This window comes from Dryobates pubescens, chromosome 21, assembly GCF_014839835.1.
Source record: "Dryobates pubescens isolate bDryPub1 chromosome 21, bDryPub1.pri, whole genome shotgun sequence".
NCBI lineage: Eukaryota > Metazoa > Chordata > Aves > Piciformes > Picidae > Dryobates > Dryobates pubescens.
Genome location: NC_071632.1, coordinates 21220457 through 21237139, shown reverse-complemented (window position 1 = coordinate 21237139; position 16683 = coordinate 21220457). Strand labels below are relative to the sequence as shown.

Genomic DNA, 16683 nt, shown 5'->3' with positions numbered 1-16683 from the left:
TGTTTGTGTGAATGCCTCCATGCTGTAGAGTCAGGGATGGAGTAAGGAATTAACAGTGTGGTGGCTGAACACAAGTTTGTCTTCATGGCAACATCAACAAGAGCAGCTGACACGAATGTAGTCTACCATTTGCCTTTGGCTGCTCATCTCCAACTGTTTGCTGGAGGTACAGTCTGGGGGGGGAAAGAATGTTCTTTATAACTGGGTGAAGTGGAATTCAGCACCCTTTAAACAGTAAAGAAAACACCACAAACATGAAGCTCAGCTCACCCTGGATTCCTACCGTAACACCACTGCTTAGCCTGGAGGATTTACCCTGAATTTACTCCTATTTTGTTTACATAACATTGCATAACAAAAAGGAGCTGGAGCAAGACTGAGAATGGGAAGAAAAAATAAAAACAGAAGGCATTCAGCAGTCAAGCACACATCATACCTCAGAGGTCCACTCCTGGGGAGAAGTGGCCAGTCCTCCTTAGCCTGGTCAGGCTCCACACACTTCTGGTTGCTGGGCTGGATGATCAGAGCTCAGCAGCTGGCCTGCTTGTCTATGGGAAATGTCAGCCAACCTAAATAATAGGTATTGCAACCTGCCTCTCCTGTCATTACAGTATTAATAACATAAGCATCACAAAGCTGAGGATGAAAGTGTTGACTAGGACCAGTATTTATCTAGACTCCCAGCAATCTGCATACATGTGAAATTTTCTTATCTGAGAGATGTTTGCCTTCATCAGGGCTGAAATGGTTAGAGATGTTGTTTTCCCTGCAAGGCGTGCCAGTGAAAGGACTGGATTTTAGCTCTGGGGCAGAGACAACAGAAAGCAGTTTATAGAATATACAAAGGGCCAGCAGAGGCCCTCCTCCACCAGCACTCACCTGCAAAGACTAAGGACAAGGAAACTGGGGAGGAATTTCTCCCACGTAATTTCTTCCACAGAATTTTGCCCTTACTGTCTCATGAGGGCAATGAGTTTAGGCCTCTGCCAGTAAGGTTTTGAGGAAGTGTCTCAGTCTGAGTCCACACTGTCTCAGCCTGAGCCCACAGGAACACATGCAGAGCCCAAGAAACCACTCTGCTTTGAGACCAGCCACATGGAGCCCATATGCTGCTGTCAGACCTGCTGCTTGCTGGAGGCAGCTCTATCGGAGCCATACGATCAGGAACTCCCTGTGTGTGACGATGCCATATCTGATCCCTTCCTTCCTGGATATAAATAGTTTCATTCTGAAGAGGAGCCAGTGAGATATTTATCATAATTTCATGTTGCTATTTTTACAAAACAGATACACAGTTTTACCATGCATAACTTGCAGCAGGAAATACTTCCAGCAGCATAACCCTTACTGACGTGTAGAGCATTCATCCCCTCTTCTGCATGTGTTTTCTGATGGCTGCCCAGTTGAACTCAGACCACTTAAAAACAGCACTCTGGTAATTAGCAATTACTAGGAGCATTTTAAGGATTTGCTTTCTCATGATTTCATTGATTACCAGTGAATTTAGAGAACATTTCAACTGTTTTTAGCCTGTGGGCAGACTTGTTTCTGTTACTATTTATTATCTTTTATGAACCAACAATTAAGTTTAGTTTTGGCTGTAGCTACACTCATGGTACACATCAGTTGATTCATTTTACACCTTCCAGGATTGTCATTTCCTGAACACATAAATACAGAGTTACATTCTTTGGATTCTGTAAATTTATTTAGTCAGACTCCCCAGTGAGAGTTAAAGGGGAGGAATGTTAGCCTTCTGTGTCTGTTTTCAATGCATTTTTGTTCCATAATCAGAAGTCTAAGGAGGTTGTTTGGAAAACACATCAAAACAGAAGGAAGGAGTTAATGACCTCCCTCTCCACAGGTGGCAGCAGCCATTCCCAAGAGAGGAACTTTCTGTGTGTCAGCAGAGCTACCTGCAAAGCACTTTGCATATCAGGTGTATGCAAAGAAAACCTCACAATACTGTTCAGAGACACTAGTGACAGCTGCAGGAGAGCTCTGGCTTTAGTCTTTCCCTCTCCTGTTAAGCAGGAGCACTTTTTGCATCCCTTCCCACCCATTTCCTAACTTCTCATAATTAAGACATAATCCTATACCCCTCTGACAATCGAGCAGCCATTGTCACTGGTGAGTGATGGATGCTTCCAAGTGTGGCCTAGCTGTTTGCCTCAAAGTTTGGGAGAGATATTCACCTACTTCACATCTTCCTGCAGCTAGCACTGGTGATACATGGAAGAGCCCAATGCAGAGTCCCAAATGGGCTACAAGTAACTGAAAGCTGAGGGGGAGGCAAAGGGAATGCAAGCTGTTTTGGAGTTAGATCTTAGGGGAGGTAAGGCACCAGAAACAGCCACGTTTGATTACATTGCTTCTGTTAAAAGAGGCATCTTGTACTTGACTAGGAGATAACGTGACGTGTTATTAAGTGCTTGTAATTGCTGTGGTTTGGTTAAAATACACAGCAGAAGTAATTCTTGGGAGTAAACAGTAACTGAAATGCATATTTCACAGAAGCACAGCTTTCTGCCAGCTTGTATCTTTCAGAAGCAAACAGGACTGCTCAACAATAAGCTACAAAGAACACAACACACATTCCTGCTCACCCACGCTTCCCTGCTGCATGTCACAGACGAGTGTAAGCAGAGCAGGAAACGTACCCTAGAATCACTGTGAAGGCTTCAAAGCCAGTCCCTGACAAGTTTATGAAAGGAATTTGAGGTATGTGAAAATTTGGCTTTTAATAGTGGATTTAAATTTTTTTACTTCAGCCTCTGCTGATGCCAGATTGTGTGATGTCAGAGCAGCTGCTGGTGGCAATGACTGATACCGGACAGAAAAAGCTGGGTTCTGAAGCAAAGGTCAAGCAGCAGGAAATAAAAACACCAATGATTTTTAAATGCAGATAATTGCAGTAGAGTGTGCTGATATCACTTCTGCCTGGGTCTTGACTCATGTGCTAGTATGTTGCTTTCATTCTTATAATGCACACACCACAGCAATCAAAACACATTTTTTCTACTTTAGTTGTAGATTTACTGGAGCATTTCAGAATCATGTACACATACACAGCATGCTCTGTCTGCTCTCTGTATTGCCTCCAGTCTGTATGATTATAGGCTTCCACTATAAAAAATTGTGCTTGGTAACCCAAAATGAGTACACAGAACGTTATGCAGAAGCCAAATTGTTTAGAAGTACAATCACTCAAGCTGTTAAAGTGCAACAGCTCCTTAATAACCAGTCCAGAAGCAATCCCACCCCGAAGCTGTATTTACCAAGCTGTCTTCAGCTTGTTTTGGTTATACAAGGAAAGGAGCTGCTCCCAACCTATGAAACAGTAATTTTTATGCTTTTATGTATGATGTTGATAGTAATCTTACCAGTTAATAAAATTACAAAGAATAACAGATTAAATATATATATTAATTATACTTGAAGTTAAATGAAGAATTTAATTGTGGTTTATATATGAAAGCTAAAAGTAATAACTTTTCTAAGAAGCTACATACTTTTATTAGTTGAATATTTTACTTGTGAGTAGTTGGTGGTGCCAATTTCTTCTGAGAATTTAGAGGGACACTTTGTGGAGGTGTAGGGATTGAGAAAAAGAAAGGGAGGAAAGAGGCAATATCTGAAAAGCAGTCCTTACTCATCTGCAATGTAGATAACTTTGTGCTTCTCAATTACTTCTATGTCATGCTCCAGTTGTTTCATCTGTGTTTCCAGCTTTTCTTTATTTAGCTTCTTGGGTATGGTGTCTATTTGTACTGGAAGACGTTGAAATTCATGGTAGACTTCCTTCCAGTTCCTTCTCAGCCCCTGGTGCCATGAGATGGAAGGGAAATACATGAGAAAAACTTACTTCAGTGAGAACCACATGCACACTTTGGGAGTTTTTCCTGTTGTTGTTAATATTGTATTTGAGAAGTGTCACTGCAATGTTAAAAGAATAGATAAATAAATACATGGATAATGTCTCATCACCTTAATTGGACCAAATTAATCAAATGCTTAAAAGTCAAAGCAGTTGCAACAAAAAAAAATAAAATAAATTGACTCATTCTGATGCAGTCTAAGGAATGGTCCTAAAAACCCTCTGTGCCTTGGAGAGAAAATGTTCCAGTCTTTCAGAGGCAACAAAACAATAATTAAACTAGGCCAAGAAGGACAAGCTATGAAAATGCTGAACTGAGAAAGTATGTCCCTGTGACTAATAGTCAGCTCTGTAGCCTGCCAGGAGCTTAAGGAAGTCTGTTCATTTCCAGTCCTCAGTGTCTCCAAGAAAAAACTGCACAAGGTCAGTGAAGAGTGAGTCCCATTCTACAGAAGAGACTTTCTGTGCTCTCAACCATCTACAGGTCAGCAACTTCGACTGCTCCATTGTGTCTGATGCTAAAGTGCTCACTGAGGAACTACCAGGATTCTTAAAAGCTGCCTCAACTTCTATCACTCAAATGCTTTCTTTTCTCCAAAATGCAGCAGGAATTATCTTAGAAACTGCACTACAGAAACCACATCCCCATAAACAGCAGCCTGCCTCCCACAGATATCAACACACCACACACAGTGGCATTTCCAACCTTAAGTAATCACAAGAGTACCAATACTTAGAACTCCAGCCAAAATGCAGCTGCAGTTTCAGCTCATCTCACCACTACCTTCATTTTCTGTGAGGCTTTGCTCAGACCATCGACACCAAACTGATCCCAGGATGGTTTAACTTCTATAAACTGCTATGAGATAAAATATCTAAATGATTTCATTCCCCTTCCCAATCTCCAATTGCAATAGCATCTGCAGGTCACTTATTTCTCATTTGGACTACAAACCCCTAGCTGCCACTGACTCTATCAACAATGATTCCAATAACTGCTGCCTCTCCTGAATGCTGCTGTGCAAAGAATTACCTTGCTAGAGAAAGCAAACCTCATCTGTCATGAGCAAGACCCCAAGGTTAACTCTGCCTGAAAAACCTCACACAATCATGCTGAAACATTCTCATAAATCTGTTAATTCAACAGCAGAAACAAACTTTTATTCACCAATACATGATGAATGGAACCATAAATGTAAAAAGCTGTCTTTACCTCCTTGCAATTATCATAGACTCACAAGAAGGGGTTGCGTTGGAAAGGAACATAAAGCTCATCCAGTTCCAACCCCCTTGCCATGGGCAGGGACACCTCCCACCAGCCCAGGTTGCTCAAGGCCTCATCCAGCCTGGCCTTCAACACCTCCAGGGAGGGGGCATCCACAGCCTCCCTGGGCAACCTGTGCCAGTGTCTCCCCAACCTCACTGTAAGGAATTTCTTCCTAATCTCCAGTCTTGATCTCCCCTCTTCGATCTCAGATCCATTCCCCCTTCATCCTGTCACTACAAGCCCTTGTAAAAAGTCCCTCTCCAGGAGGGACTGGTGCAATTACTGCAACACTTGCTCTTAGTTTCTCTCCTCAAGAAGATAATCAAAATCTACACATACAAGTTTTCAACTCTCCCCAGTAAGTGAAACCAGGATGAACTGACACACTGATTTGATGGCACATTGTGATTTCCAGCCTCACAGAATCACTGAATTGTTTGGGTTGGAAAAGCCCTCTAAGATCATCCAGTCCAATCTTCAACCCAACACCACCATGGCCATCACACCATGTGCCAAAGTGCCATGGCCACACATTTCTGGAACACCTCCAAGGATAGTAACTGCACCACCTCCTTGGGCAGCCTGTTCCAATGCCTGACCACTCTTGCAGTCAAGACATTTTTCCTCACATCCAGTCTAAGCTCAGTGAAGTTTGTCTTGCTCAGTGAAGAGAATCTCCCACCCTTTACCCTCCACAGGCAGAAGTGGCTGGATCCCAGCTCTGCTCTTCCCCTGCTCTCCACACTGTGGGGAACACACCCCATCACTATTATTCTGCATCTTGTCTCCCAGACTAGCTAACTGATCCATGTGACTGAAGTTAAGTCTGAAAGAACTAGTCCTCATAAATATTTAGTTTTGAAGATTGTTGCTTCTGTTTCAGAGCTGAAGGACTCTTGTGCTCGTCTGATTCTGCCCAGGGGTCAGGTGCAGTTTACAAATAGTCGTGATAAGAAACACCACCTTTCCAAAACTTTTTCTGGTTGGGAAATCACTGAAACCTGGTTTTCAGAAGACAAGAAAGCATGCACTCATCCCAACTGACTCTGTCCCTACGGAGTGCAAAGGTCAAAAGCAGCTCATGATTCTCTCTGTAAAATCTCCCTTGCAGACCTCCGAGTGCTCTGGAACACGCTGACCACTGCTGCAAAGGCCTCCACCACACACTGAGGATCTAACTCTGTGTGAGGAATTCTAACAGACACTGGATCAGGGAGAAATATGTCCAGCATTTAGCAACATTCTTTTTAGTTCTCATAAAATCCCACCACAAGTGAGTGTAAGGGAGGGTTCAGAAACTGTTGGCCCAGATTACTCCTATGTATTTCTGTAAGCCCACGAGGCTTGGTTTGTCCTCAGACATCTCCTGCCACGTCTGCTTGCAGATCAGGTGGTGCACATGTGTTCACCAGCACTGCCTATTCTTTTGAAAGCCAGGAATTCCCACATGGCTACAGCTGAGCGCTGGGGGCAAGCCACACCCCCTGGGGACACTAATTTCTCCTGACAACATAACTGTGTAAATGATCTGGCCCATGAAAGAACAACTTGAAAGCTGTAAAAGAAAATACTGAGTTAATTACAAAAACAAAACAACAAACTTTAAAATTAAAAAGAAATAATAAAATTCAGTGCACTCATTCATTTAAAAAAAAAAGGTGGAAGATCATTTTAACCAATCCAGCAGCAGAACTGGGAGCAGCTCAACTCACATGCCTCCTTCCACATGTATTTCTGCTGCATAGTTAACTTGCTGGACCATCAGTTTGTCTCATGCCTTTCCCAACATAAATACATCTTAGTCTTCACCCTTGCTGCTGTGTTCTCTATAATGCTCTCTCCCATGCTCCTGCTTAACTTCTAGTGCACAAGCAAGGCACACACTCTTTTGGATCTTGCTGATCAACCAGTTATTCTTTGCAAGTGAGTTAGACACTATGTTCTCTCTCTGGATATTCTGCTGGCTTTATTTGTACTGGGAATTTAGCATCTTGGAGATGTCCACCCACCTGCTAATTTGTTTCAGGTGGCTGCTAAGGTCCAGTTATTAAGGGGCAGACCAATAAACATGTCAGAATAATGCAGGTTCCATTTGACAGGAAACTTGGCTAAACTGTGGTCATGAGAAACTCCAGTTCAAGCAGAGATGGACTTCTAACATTTCTGCTCTACTTCTTTTATGGTATTATTTCCCTTTATAAAATCTCCTGCAACAAAAACTGTATGAAAGAGACTATGCAAAACACACTGACAAAACACATTTTTTCCAACCATAGTTCTACAGATATATTGCAATTTAATTCTGTTTTCTGGTCTTGCTACATACTGAAGCATGACCTTATGCTTTAGTCAGTGAGGTCACAATGTGAAGACAGAAACTGCCAATAAAAGTGGCAACGTGGGAGGAAAAACCAAATCAAACCAAACCAAATAATTTCTGGTTTTCCACAGTTCACAAGCAGAGCCTCAGAACTGTTACTGCATCCATGTAGGTGATTTTCTGTGATCATTTGAAGCTTCACTGAAATTCCAAGTCAGGAAGGGGAACAGCAATCCCACAGAACTGAAGTTCTTGTAGGAGTGGACTAAAGCTGCAGCTAGACCAGCACCCTTCAGTCCAGTTTACAACTGTTCTGCAGCTCCATCTAGTGAAAAAGGAGCAAGCTCACCTGCCTCCCTTAAAGCTCGACGGTAAACCTGTTTACATGGACTCAGATTTGCTGACTGAATTGTCTATGTTACTAACAGCTCTACATCTAAACACACACCTGCAGAAGACTTGTCCTTTCCTCATCAGACAGCCGCTTCATGGCTCTTTTCTTGAGAGTCTCCAAGATACTGGCCTCATATTCTTCCTGAGCTCTCCTCTCTTCTTCATTTCTCTTTGTGACATATTTTGGTGTCCTACCAAAATCCTATAAGGGCAAGGAAGAATTTGCTCATAGGTGTTTATAAGAAGGAAACAAAGACTTATCTGTCAGCCACAGTATATTACATTTGCAAAGACAGCTAGAAATGCAACCTTGTGCCACTGAGCAATAAAATCTTCAACCATTGTGTCCTTAGAAATACCAAATGTAATTGTGTTTGTAGCCTGAGCCAAGTGGACAAACAATTCCCTCCCAATCCTTTTTGCAGCCTTGGAAGACAACAGAATCCAGAAACCAAAAGAAAAGAAGTCTGTTCCTAAGAACTGATAATCGAGTGAGGAGTTTGAAACCTGTTAATGACAGCAAGCTATTGTACATTTTTATATGGTGTCAGACTCTACCATCTGAAACACATTCCTTAGCTGCTTTCCTGTATCCTGATCCTTGCTGAATGTTGCATGCCACAGATGAGAGTGAGCAGGTTGGATATTAGGAAGAAATTCTGTACTGCAAGAGTGGTCAGGCACTGGAACAGGCTGCCCAGGGAGGTGGTGGAGTCACCATCCCTGCAGGTGTTCAAGAAATGAGTAGATGTGGCACTTTGGGATGTGGCCCAGTGGTCATGGAGGTGTTGGGTAGAAGGTTGGCCCTGATGACCTTAGGGGTCTTTGCAGCCTAATGATTCTCTGGTTCTAGTATTCACACACACACACACACACACGAGAACTGCCCCAGCTGGGAATGGTAAACGTTCCCACGCCGAGTCGGGCAGAGCTGTGTTTCTGGGAGGAAAACCAATTTCTAAACATCCAGCTGTACTTGGGGCAACACATCTCTTCCTTGTCCTTTGGCAAGTGAAGCTCTGCTAGAAGATACCAGAGCCAGCCTTCTTTAAATGCTCAATTATTCCCACATCTTTCAGTGCTGGCTAGCATCATGACCAGCATGGTATACACCTATGTGTAGGCATGCAAAGAACTGCAAGGGCTGCAGGTTCACTTTTTTGCATCCTTGTCATAAGTCATGTGCCATCTGATGTGTCTAAAAGCTTGGCTAATCTTAGTGCCCTGTCAGGAGTAACTGTTTAGGTAAGCCAGATTTCCAACAAATCTTGTTTTCCTAAGCAGTGGCAGGGACTGTGCTTGGGCTGGAGGAGGTTGTGCTTAAAGGCATGCCAGCTCTCTCAAGCTCCTTTGCTTCCAGAGCTCTCTCCCACAAGGTCCTACTAGTTCCCTCAATAAGTTGATCTTTGCTCTCTGAAGTACAGGATCTGTGCACTGCCATCTGTCTTCCCAAGGAGGAGGGGATCTTGAACTACTTCATCACCTGTGCAACCAAGACTACTCTTGATTAGCACACATCCAACCAGTTCCTTCTCATTTCTAAGTAGCAGAACCAGAAGAATGTGACCACTGGCACCTGGGACACCCACCCCACACCCTTAGGCTGCCTTGGAGCAGCCTGAGCCCATTACCTATTGTCCTATCATTAGTTACTTGGGAGAAGGGCAACCCCAAAGGGCAATCCCTCTTCTTCCCTGCCTGTCTTTGTTAAAGAGCCAGCATGCATTCACCACAGAACTCCATTTTTCTTCCCATGAGACACTCCCTGGGTTCCCAACACTGCCCATAGGCTATTGCTTTAGCAGCAGCATTCTGACAAGGTTTTTGCTGAGCCCACAAGCAGGTGGGCACAGAGCAAAGGCAAAGCACAGTGCTAGTGCCAATGATTTGTCCCTGAAGAACCTCAGCCTCAACCACACACACCAGCAGTACACATAAATATCAAAAAGAACCACAAGCATTTCACAGGAGAACCTAAACCAGGCACTGCTATGAGGCTTTCCACTGTAGTAACACTTACCTTTTTTTTAATGTATTTTGGAACAAGTCCTGAAGTTTCAAGCAGATATTTATCTCCCTGTCTTCTATCAACATAAATAGGTTGAGGCTTTTTAGGCAATCTTGTGATAGCAGCAACTGCATTTGCGTTTATGAAGTTCTTTTTACTCTGAATTCCCATAACTGGGCGATCTGTCCTCCGTGGCACTGACAGTGAAGGCAATTTCTTATCCTGTTCCTTTTGTCCTGTGAATTGAGCATTTAAACATTCTCAGCAACAGCCACGAGGAGCTTTCCAATTCACTGTCATTCCATTTTTCAAAAGCTAAAATTTATGTATAAAATGAGACAAAAGCAGAAGCCAACTGTGTCTGTAATGAAAGAATGGACTTGGAGGGTACTGTGGTGAAAAGGAGCAGACTTCTCTGCCACAGCAGAAGGCTCATAACCCAGGAAGCACTATGTAGGGTTAGATGGCTTTCCCTCATCATATTCTACCCATTCCCTCTTAGCTGCAGTAGTGCAGGGCTATTCTTAAATGTAATTAAGACCATTTAAGTTGCTTTACACATTTCATTCCCTGCAACTAATTGTTACTTTCAACATTACCAAGTGAAAAATCAAACCCATACATGACCTTTCGTATAGTTCACTTCCACACTTACTTGCTGGAAGCTTGGGTTCCTTTGAATGTTTCTGCAGAAAATTCTTTGGAGATGGCACTGCAACTTTTGCTGGTCCCATAGTTTTGCACTGAGCTTTATTTTCCTGCGCCTCCCGTTTCACAGATGGTCTAAATGTGGATATATACCTTAGACAAGAGCCAGGGGGGAAAAAGGCTGAAAAAAGACCCAAGCTTTTGCATGTATTGCTTCAGACTGCTCAGATCATGCTATTAACCAGTTCAACACTGTTGTTACCAGCTGGCTAATCAAAGCAGGAAGTGGGGTGGCAACAGAAGTCAGTGAGCTCAGAAGGGGGTTTAGTTAGGTTGTATCTAGCCTAAAGAATCCCTGGCCTAAACTACACCTGAGGGCCGTGCAGTATCCAAACCCTTGGAGGGTGTTAAGAGAGGAACAGATGTAATGTGCTGTGTGCCATGCTGTCATTTCATTTTCCTCTGCCTGCAAAGTGTTTCCAATATGAGAAACAAACAAATGGTTATGTATGATGTGTTTTATACAGAAAAGGCTCAGAAGTAGAAATCACACAGGTTTGAACCCTCCTACCTGAAGAGGAGTAGCTGTCTTTGTTCTGATGAGTGTCACTGATATTTAAAAGCTATTGAGTTAGGACCTGTATTACCCTTTCACTGAGAATGTTAACTCTGGCAGCTTTATTTCATGGAGAGAGCCTTGCAGAAACCAACATTTGTGTGCATAATTATCAAATACAAATATAACAGAAACTCTCCAAGGAGAGTTTCTATAGGGGCAAAAGACTTTTAAAGATGTTCTTAAGGTAAGGTGTGAGAAAGAAGTAAAAGAAACAACATCAGCAGACACACCTGATACATGAAAAGAATGGAAGTGTGGCACTGAGGAAAAAACCCACAATCCCCCAACTTTCCAGCTGTTCACTGAAAAATTATTTGAAGTGTGAATAACAAAGATGTCATCGAACTCCTCTGCATGGAAAGACAGCTTTGTAAATTCTTTGTCAATGAACAAGATGACATTGAAGATACCAAACTGAATCATCAGCTCAGATGTTAGCTAGTGACTCAGGAGGAGGAGCAACAACCATGCCACAACTGGAGCATGTTTCTTAACACCTGTTCCCTGTGAGATGTGTTGCCTTGCCAGAACCAGGCACCGTGTCTGCAAGGGATGCTCTCACACCCACTTACCTGGGAGGTTTGACAGGCTTCTCTTCCAGGCGGGGCAGGAGGTTATAAATGCTCTCCTGTGTGCAAGGGCTCGGCATCCTCTGGCTGAGAGACTGGACACAGGACAGCGCCCGCCTCGCTGGCGGGCCCTGGACACGGGACAGCGCCCGCCTCGCTGAGGGGCCCTGGACACGGGACAGCGCCCGCCTCGCTGAGGGGCCCTGGACACGGGACAGCGCCCGCCTCGCTGAGGGGCTTTAGACACAGTGAAGCGCCCACTTCACTGCGGGGCCCTGGATAGTGCCGACCTTGCCTCTTCTTCCCTCCCTTCGCAGCTGGCTCCCGGCCCTGTGCCGCTGTCAGCTCGCAGCTGCCTCCCGCCGCGGAGCCGCCACAGGCACGGAGGGGCGCGCGGCTGCCTGGCGGTTGCTGGGGAAGCGCGGCGCTGTCGCTAGGTAACGGCGCCAGGCGCGGGGCGGAACTGCGTCACACACGGCCACCTTCCTCCGGGCCGGGCCCGGGGCCGCGCGGCCGCAATTGGCGCCGACGAAGCCGGCAGGGCCCGAGTGAGGGCGGGGCGGGCACGGGGCTGCGCGTGCGCAGGGGCGGCGGGCGCCGCGAGGGCGTTGCCGGTGGGTGAAGAGGGCCGGGCGGAGCCGGGCGCGCAGGGCCGGGCAGGGCCAGGCAGGGCCGGCGGCGCCGCTCCCGAGGGGAGCTGCGAGCTCGGGGTTGTGCTCTCCGGGCGAGCGAGCCTGACCCGGCTCTGTAGCGTCGCGTTTACCCCCGTGCGGTGCGGCCCGGCCCGGCCGCTCTCCTCCAGCCGCCTCCACCTGCTCCCAGCCGCGCGTTTGACACCTTCTGGGCGTCAGAACGGTGAGGAGGGAGGGCGGTGGTGAGTCACAGGATTGCTTCGGTTGGAAGAGCCTTTACGTCCTGTCCAACCCTTCTCTAACTCGACCAAGGCTAAACCGTGTCCCTCAGCACCACGGCTCTGCCTCTTTCCAGCACCTCCCCGGGGAGCCTGTGCCAGTGCTTGAGAACCCTCTCGGGCAGTAAATCTCTTCTAATCTCCAATCTAAACCTCCCCATTTGGAGCCTTTGCAGGAGCTTGGTCTGTGGGACGGTCATGGGAAGGCTGAAGCTGGGGGTTATGTGGTTTGGTTTGGTTTGATTTCTCTGCAGAAGGCTCTGGGAACAGTCGAATGGAAGCTGTCCAGTGCTAATGATTTCGAAATGTGGTAGCCCTTAGTCCTGACCTCCCCTGAGCTCTGGCAGCTGTGAACTGCAGCTGGCTGGTGTGGCTCCTGCATTTCAGCCATAGGTTATGTTGGTACAGCTTTGTGCCCATACCAGTAACACAGCCCAGCCTTCACTGGGGTTCTTGTCCTGGCCACTGGTGGTGAAAACTCTGTTTAGTTGCTAATGCTTTGTGCAGGAAAGTAAAGGAGTCGCGTGCTGAAAAATACCTTCCTGGCACTGATAAAGTCCTGGCACTGGATTTATGTTTGAAGTCTTGCTCTGGTTTTCATATCCTTTTGGTTTTCTTCATAGGTGTTTGCTGAAGGACTAACTAATGTGGATTTCTTCCTCTTTTTGAAGCAGTTGAGTGGATTGTCAAGTTAGCTTGGAAAAAACCCCAACCAAACAACCCAGCAGAAGATGTTTCACGTTGTCCAGCATCAGCCTGTAAGACTGCTAACCCAAACCAATCTTTCCAGCACGTGGTTAAAGCTGATGCTTTCAAGACCCACTGCACTGGTATGGATCTGGAAGTCCTGGTTCTCAAGCCATTCTCTTGTTGGAAACAAAAACATTATCCTGATGGGACCTCCGGGTGCTGGGAAAACAACGGTGGGGAGGATAGTAGCTCAGAAACTGGATCGCCCTGCTATAGACATAGATGATGATGTCCTTGAAGCAGCCTGGAACATGAGTGTCTCGGAAAAACTGCAGGATGTTGGTAGTGAGCAGTTTCTAGAGGAGGAAGGAAAAGCCCTGTTGAAGTTTTCAGCATCTGGAAGTGTCATTTCCCTTACTGGGTCCAATCCAATGCACGCTGCCAGCATGCAGCACGTGAAGAGGAGCGGGATAGTCGTGTACCTGGACGTGCCCGCGGCGGTCATCATGAGCAGGCTGCAGTCAATGAAGGTGGATCGCATCGTGGGCCAGGCTCCTGGTGTTTCTCTCAAGGACATACTGCAGTTTAGGAAGCAGTTCTACCAGAGGTGGCACGACATCCGTGTGCTCTGTGCAGGGGATGTTTCAGCAGAGGTTGTAGCAGAGAAGGTACTTGATGCTGTGAAGAGACACCAAAACTCAGAGCTGGAAACTTTCGTGTCCACTAGGTCCAGCACGGACAGAGACTCTCATAAGTACTTCAGTGATGTCATAACTGAGGGCTTAGCCCCTGATGGAGGACTCTTTGTTCCTCAGAGAGGCCTTCCAAAATTCACTGCTGGAGAATGGCAGAGCCTAATAGAAGCAACTTACATTGAAAGAGCCCAGGCAGTGCTGGAAAGATGCATACACCCTGCTGACATTCCTGCCTCTAAGCTGGCAGAAATTATCGGAACAGCTTATGGGGAAAACTTCACTTGTTCTAAAATTGCACCAGTCAGGCACCTGGCAGGCAATCAGTTTCTGCTTGAGCTATTTCATGGACCAACAGCATCCTTTAAAGACTTTGCATTGCAGTTGGTGCCACATGTGTTTGCATATTGCATTCCCAGAAGCTGCAACTACCTGGTTCTGGTAGCTACTTCTGGTGACACAGGGAGTGCTGTCCTGGATGGCTTTAGTCGTCTCCAGGACACAGACAAACAGAGAATTGCTGTGATGAATTTTTTTCCTGAGGATGGAGTGAGCCCAATTCAGAAATGGCAGATGATTGGCTGTCAGAAGGAAAATGCCTGGTCAGTAGGGGTCAGATCTGACTTTGACTTTTGCCAGACAGCTATAAAGCAGCTCTTCACTAACCCTGATTATACTGGCTTTCTTGCAGTGGAGTATGGAACAGCTCTCGCTGCAGCAAACTCCATCAACTGGGCACGACTGCTTCCTCAGGTAGTTTACCATGCTTCTGCATACCTGGATCTTGTTCAGCAGGGCATCATTCCCTTCGGGAGCCCTGTGGATGTCTGCATTCCCACGGGAAACTTTGGCAACATCCTAGCTGCTTTGTATGCTAAAAGGATGGGAGTTCCTATCAGGAGATGTGTTTGTGCTTCCAATGAAAACAATGTTTTGACTGACTTCATCAGAACAGGTGTGTATGATTTGAGGGCAAGAAAACTGATTCCCACCTTTTCTCCAGCAGTAGATATTTTGAAGTCCTCCAATCTGGAGCGATACCTGTACATGATTGCTCACGAGGACGGGCAGCTGGTGGCACACCTCTATAACCAGCTGGAAAACCAGGGCCACTTCCAGCTAGGGAAAGAGCTGCTTGGAAGGCTTCAGCAGGACTTGGTGGCTGGCTGGTGCTCAGAGGAGGACTGTTTGGCTGCCATTCACTCTGTCTACAGCACCACAGGATACATTTTGGACACACACACGGCGGTGGCGAAAGTAGTTGCAGATCGGTTACAGGACAGAAGCTGCCCAATTATTATTTCCTCTACAGCTCATTACTCCAAGTTTGCCCCTGCTATCTTGAGGGCCTTGAGGATTGCAGAAATCAACCAGAGTCCAGTCAGTCAGCTTCACTTGCTGAGTTCTTATGGCCCTCTACCTCCAGTCCACTGGGGCCTGTTGGAGACCCTGAAAAAGAGGGGGCATGAGGATCACCAGGTCTGTGCTGCTGATATGAGTGTGCTGATGTCCCATATAGAAACCTTAATTCAAAGTCATTTCATGAGAGTTTTCTGATCAGCCCTGCACTCTGTCCCTGGCCATGCCTTCTTAACAAGCTGCATGTTTGAACTGAGGCACGATTCACCCGACCTGTGTCCGGCCCACAGCACAACAGCCACAGTTTTATATCCAGCTGTGGAGTTCTCAGCAGTGTTGGTAACACCTGTGAGATTTCTGGTTGTGATGGAAGGTCATGAACTGGAAGTGCAAAGACTGGAATGCTCTTCTGCAGGTCACAGGTAGCAGAGACACCAGGAGTGCTGGCTGTCCCCGGCTGTGTGCTCTCCTTCACGTGCCTGGAGGCTTCTCCCAGGAAGGAGGAAGATAATGAACATTGTCTGACCTTTCTGAAACTGACAGCTCCTGTGGTCTTGCATGCAGGAGGTGATCCTTTGGGCAGTGGATGATTAGTTGCATTTTGACTCTCTTCACTTAGGGCACCAAAACATGGCAGGATGCTGGAATGATGTGCACATGCTGCTGCTGAGGGTTTCACTACATAGACTGAAGAATACTTGTGTTAATCCTTGAAGCATTCAGTTTGGTGATATGTTGTGGAATGTTTTGTATTTGTTGTGAGGACAGCTTTGATGTTAAAGTCATTTGGTCATTTTGGTTTTCATGCTCTTTTTTATCCTCCCAGAAGTTTTCTTGTGCAAAATAGAATCCTTTAATCAATATTTATGATCCTTTCTGATCTGTGATTTTCCCTTTAAGGTCTGGTAGTCCCTTTCTGAGATCTTTCCTGTTGGAACTTCCAATTTTAGAATCCTTTTTTAATGTTATAGAAGAATTTGCTTCTAGTAGCAGCAGAGTCTTGTTAAATAAGAACCAGACCTCACCCTTTTGTTACATGTATTTGTTTTGTTTATCCTTGAGCTCACACAGCTTTATTGTACTTCTGCAATTCTGTTTCCATATTTCCCCCTCCCTCCCCCCCTTAAACTAATTTCCTTGGCTTGTATAAGAAAGAAGCTTCCCAAAGTGCTTGGCACCTCAAAGTGTGATAGCATCAGAGGTGTTCATTGTGTAACCTAAAATAGATCTGTTAGCAGTCTGGTTTTCCTAATGACAGGTTCTTGATTGTTTGGGTTTTTTCCCATCAGAAAAAAACAGAGCAGGTTGCCCTAGGAGATCATTTGGCTATG

At 45.7% G+C, this 16683-nt stretch overlaps 2 protein-coding genes across 2 annotated transcripts; one reads left to right on the top strand and one right to left on the bottom strand.

Annotated features, from left to right (window-relative positions):
* Nucleotides 1-3339: 3339 nt before the first annotated feature.
* On the bottom strand, nucleotides 3340-11796 carry ENKUR (enkurin, TRPC channel interacting protein). The gene is made up of 5 exons (XM_009899357.2): nucleotides 11705-11796; nucleotides 10521-10666; nucleotides 9878-10101; nucleotides 7913-8059; nucleotides 3340-3822 (listed from the first exon to the last, which is right to left on the bottom strand). Exons 1-5 carry the CDS (start codon nucleotides 11779-11781, stop codon nucleotides 3649-3651), a joined length of 768 nt encoding a protein of 255 aa, XP_009897659.1. The 5' UTR covers nucleotides 11782-11796; the 3' UTR covers nucleotides 3340-3648.
* Nucleotides 11797-12461: 665 nt separating this feature from the next.
* On the top strand, nucleotides 12462-16019 carry THNSL1 (threonine synthase like 1). The gene is made up of 2 exons (XM_054171437.1): nucleotides 12462-12556; nucleotides 13283-16019. Exon 2 carries the CDS (start codon nucleotides 13343-13345, stop codon nucleotides 15548-15550), a length of 2208 nt encoding a protein of 735 aa, XP_054027412.1. The 5' UTR covers nucleotides 12462-12556; nucleotides 13283-13342; the 3' UTR covers nucleotides 15551-16019.
* The last annotated feature ends 664 nt before the right edge of the window (nucleotides 16020-16683 follow it).

Excerpts from the sequence above, each read along its gene's own strand:
- THNSL1 (XM_054171437.1), top strand. The coding sequence starts at position 13,343 with ATGTTTCACGTTGTCCAGCATCAGCCTGTAAGACTGCTAACCCAAACC.
- ENKUR (XM_009899357.2), bottom strand. The coding sequence starts at position 11,781 with ATGCCGAGCCCTTGCACACAGGAGAGCATTTATAACCTCCTGCCCCGC. Across the intron at positions 8,060-9,877 it reads CAAAATACATTAAAAAAAAG|GATTTTGGTAGGACACCAAA; the intron begins GTAAGTGTTACT and ends TTGCCCTTATAG. Across the intron at positions 3,823-7,912 it reads AAAGGACAAGTCTTCTGCAG|GGGCTGAGAAGGAACTGGAA; the intron begins GTGTGTGTTTAG and ends TCATGGCACCAG.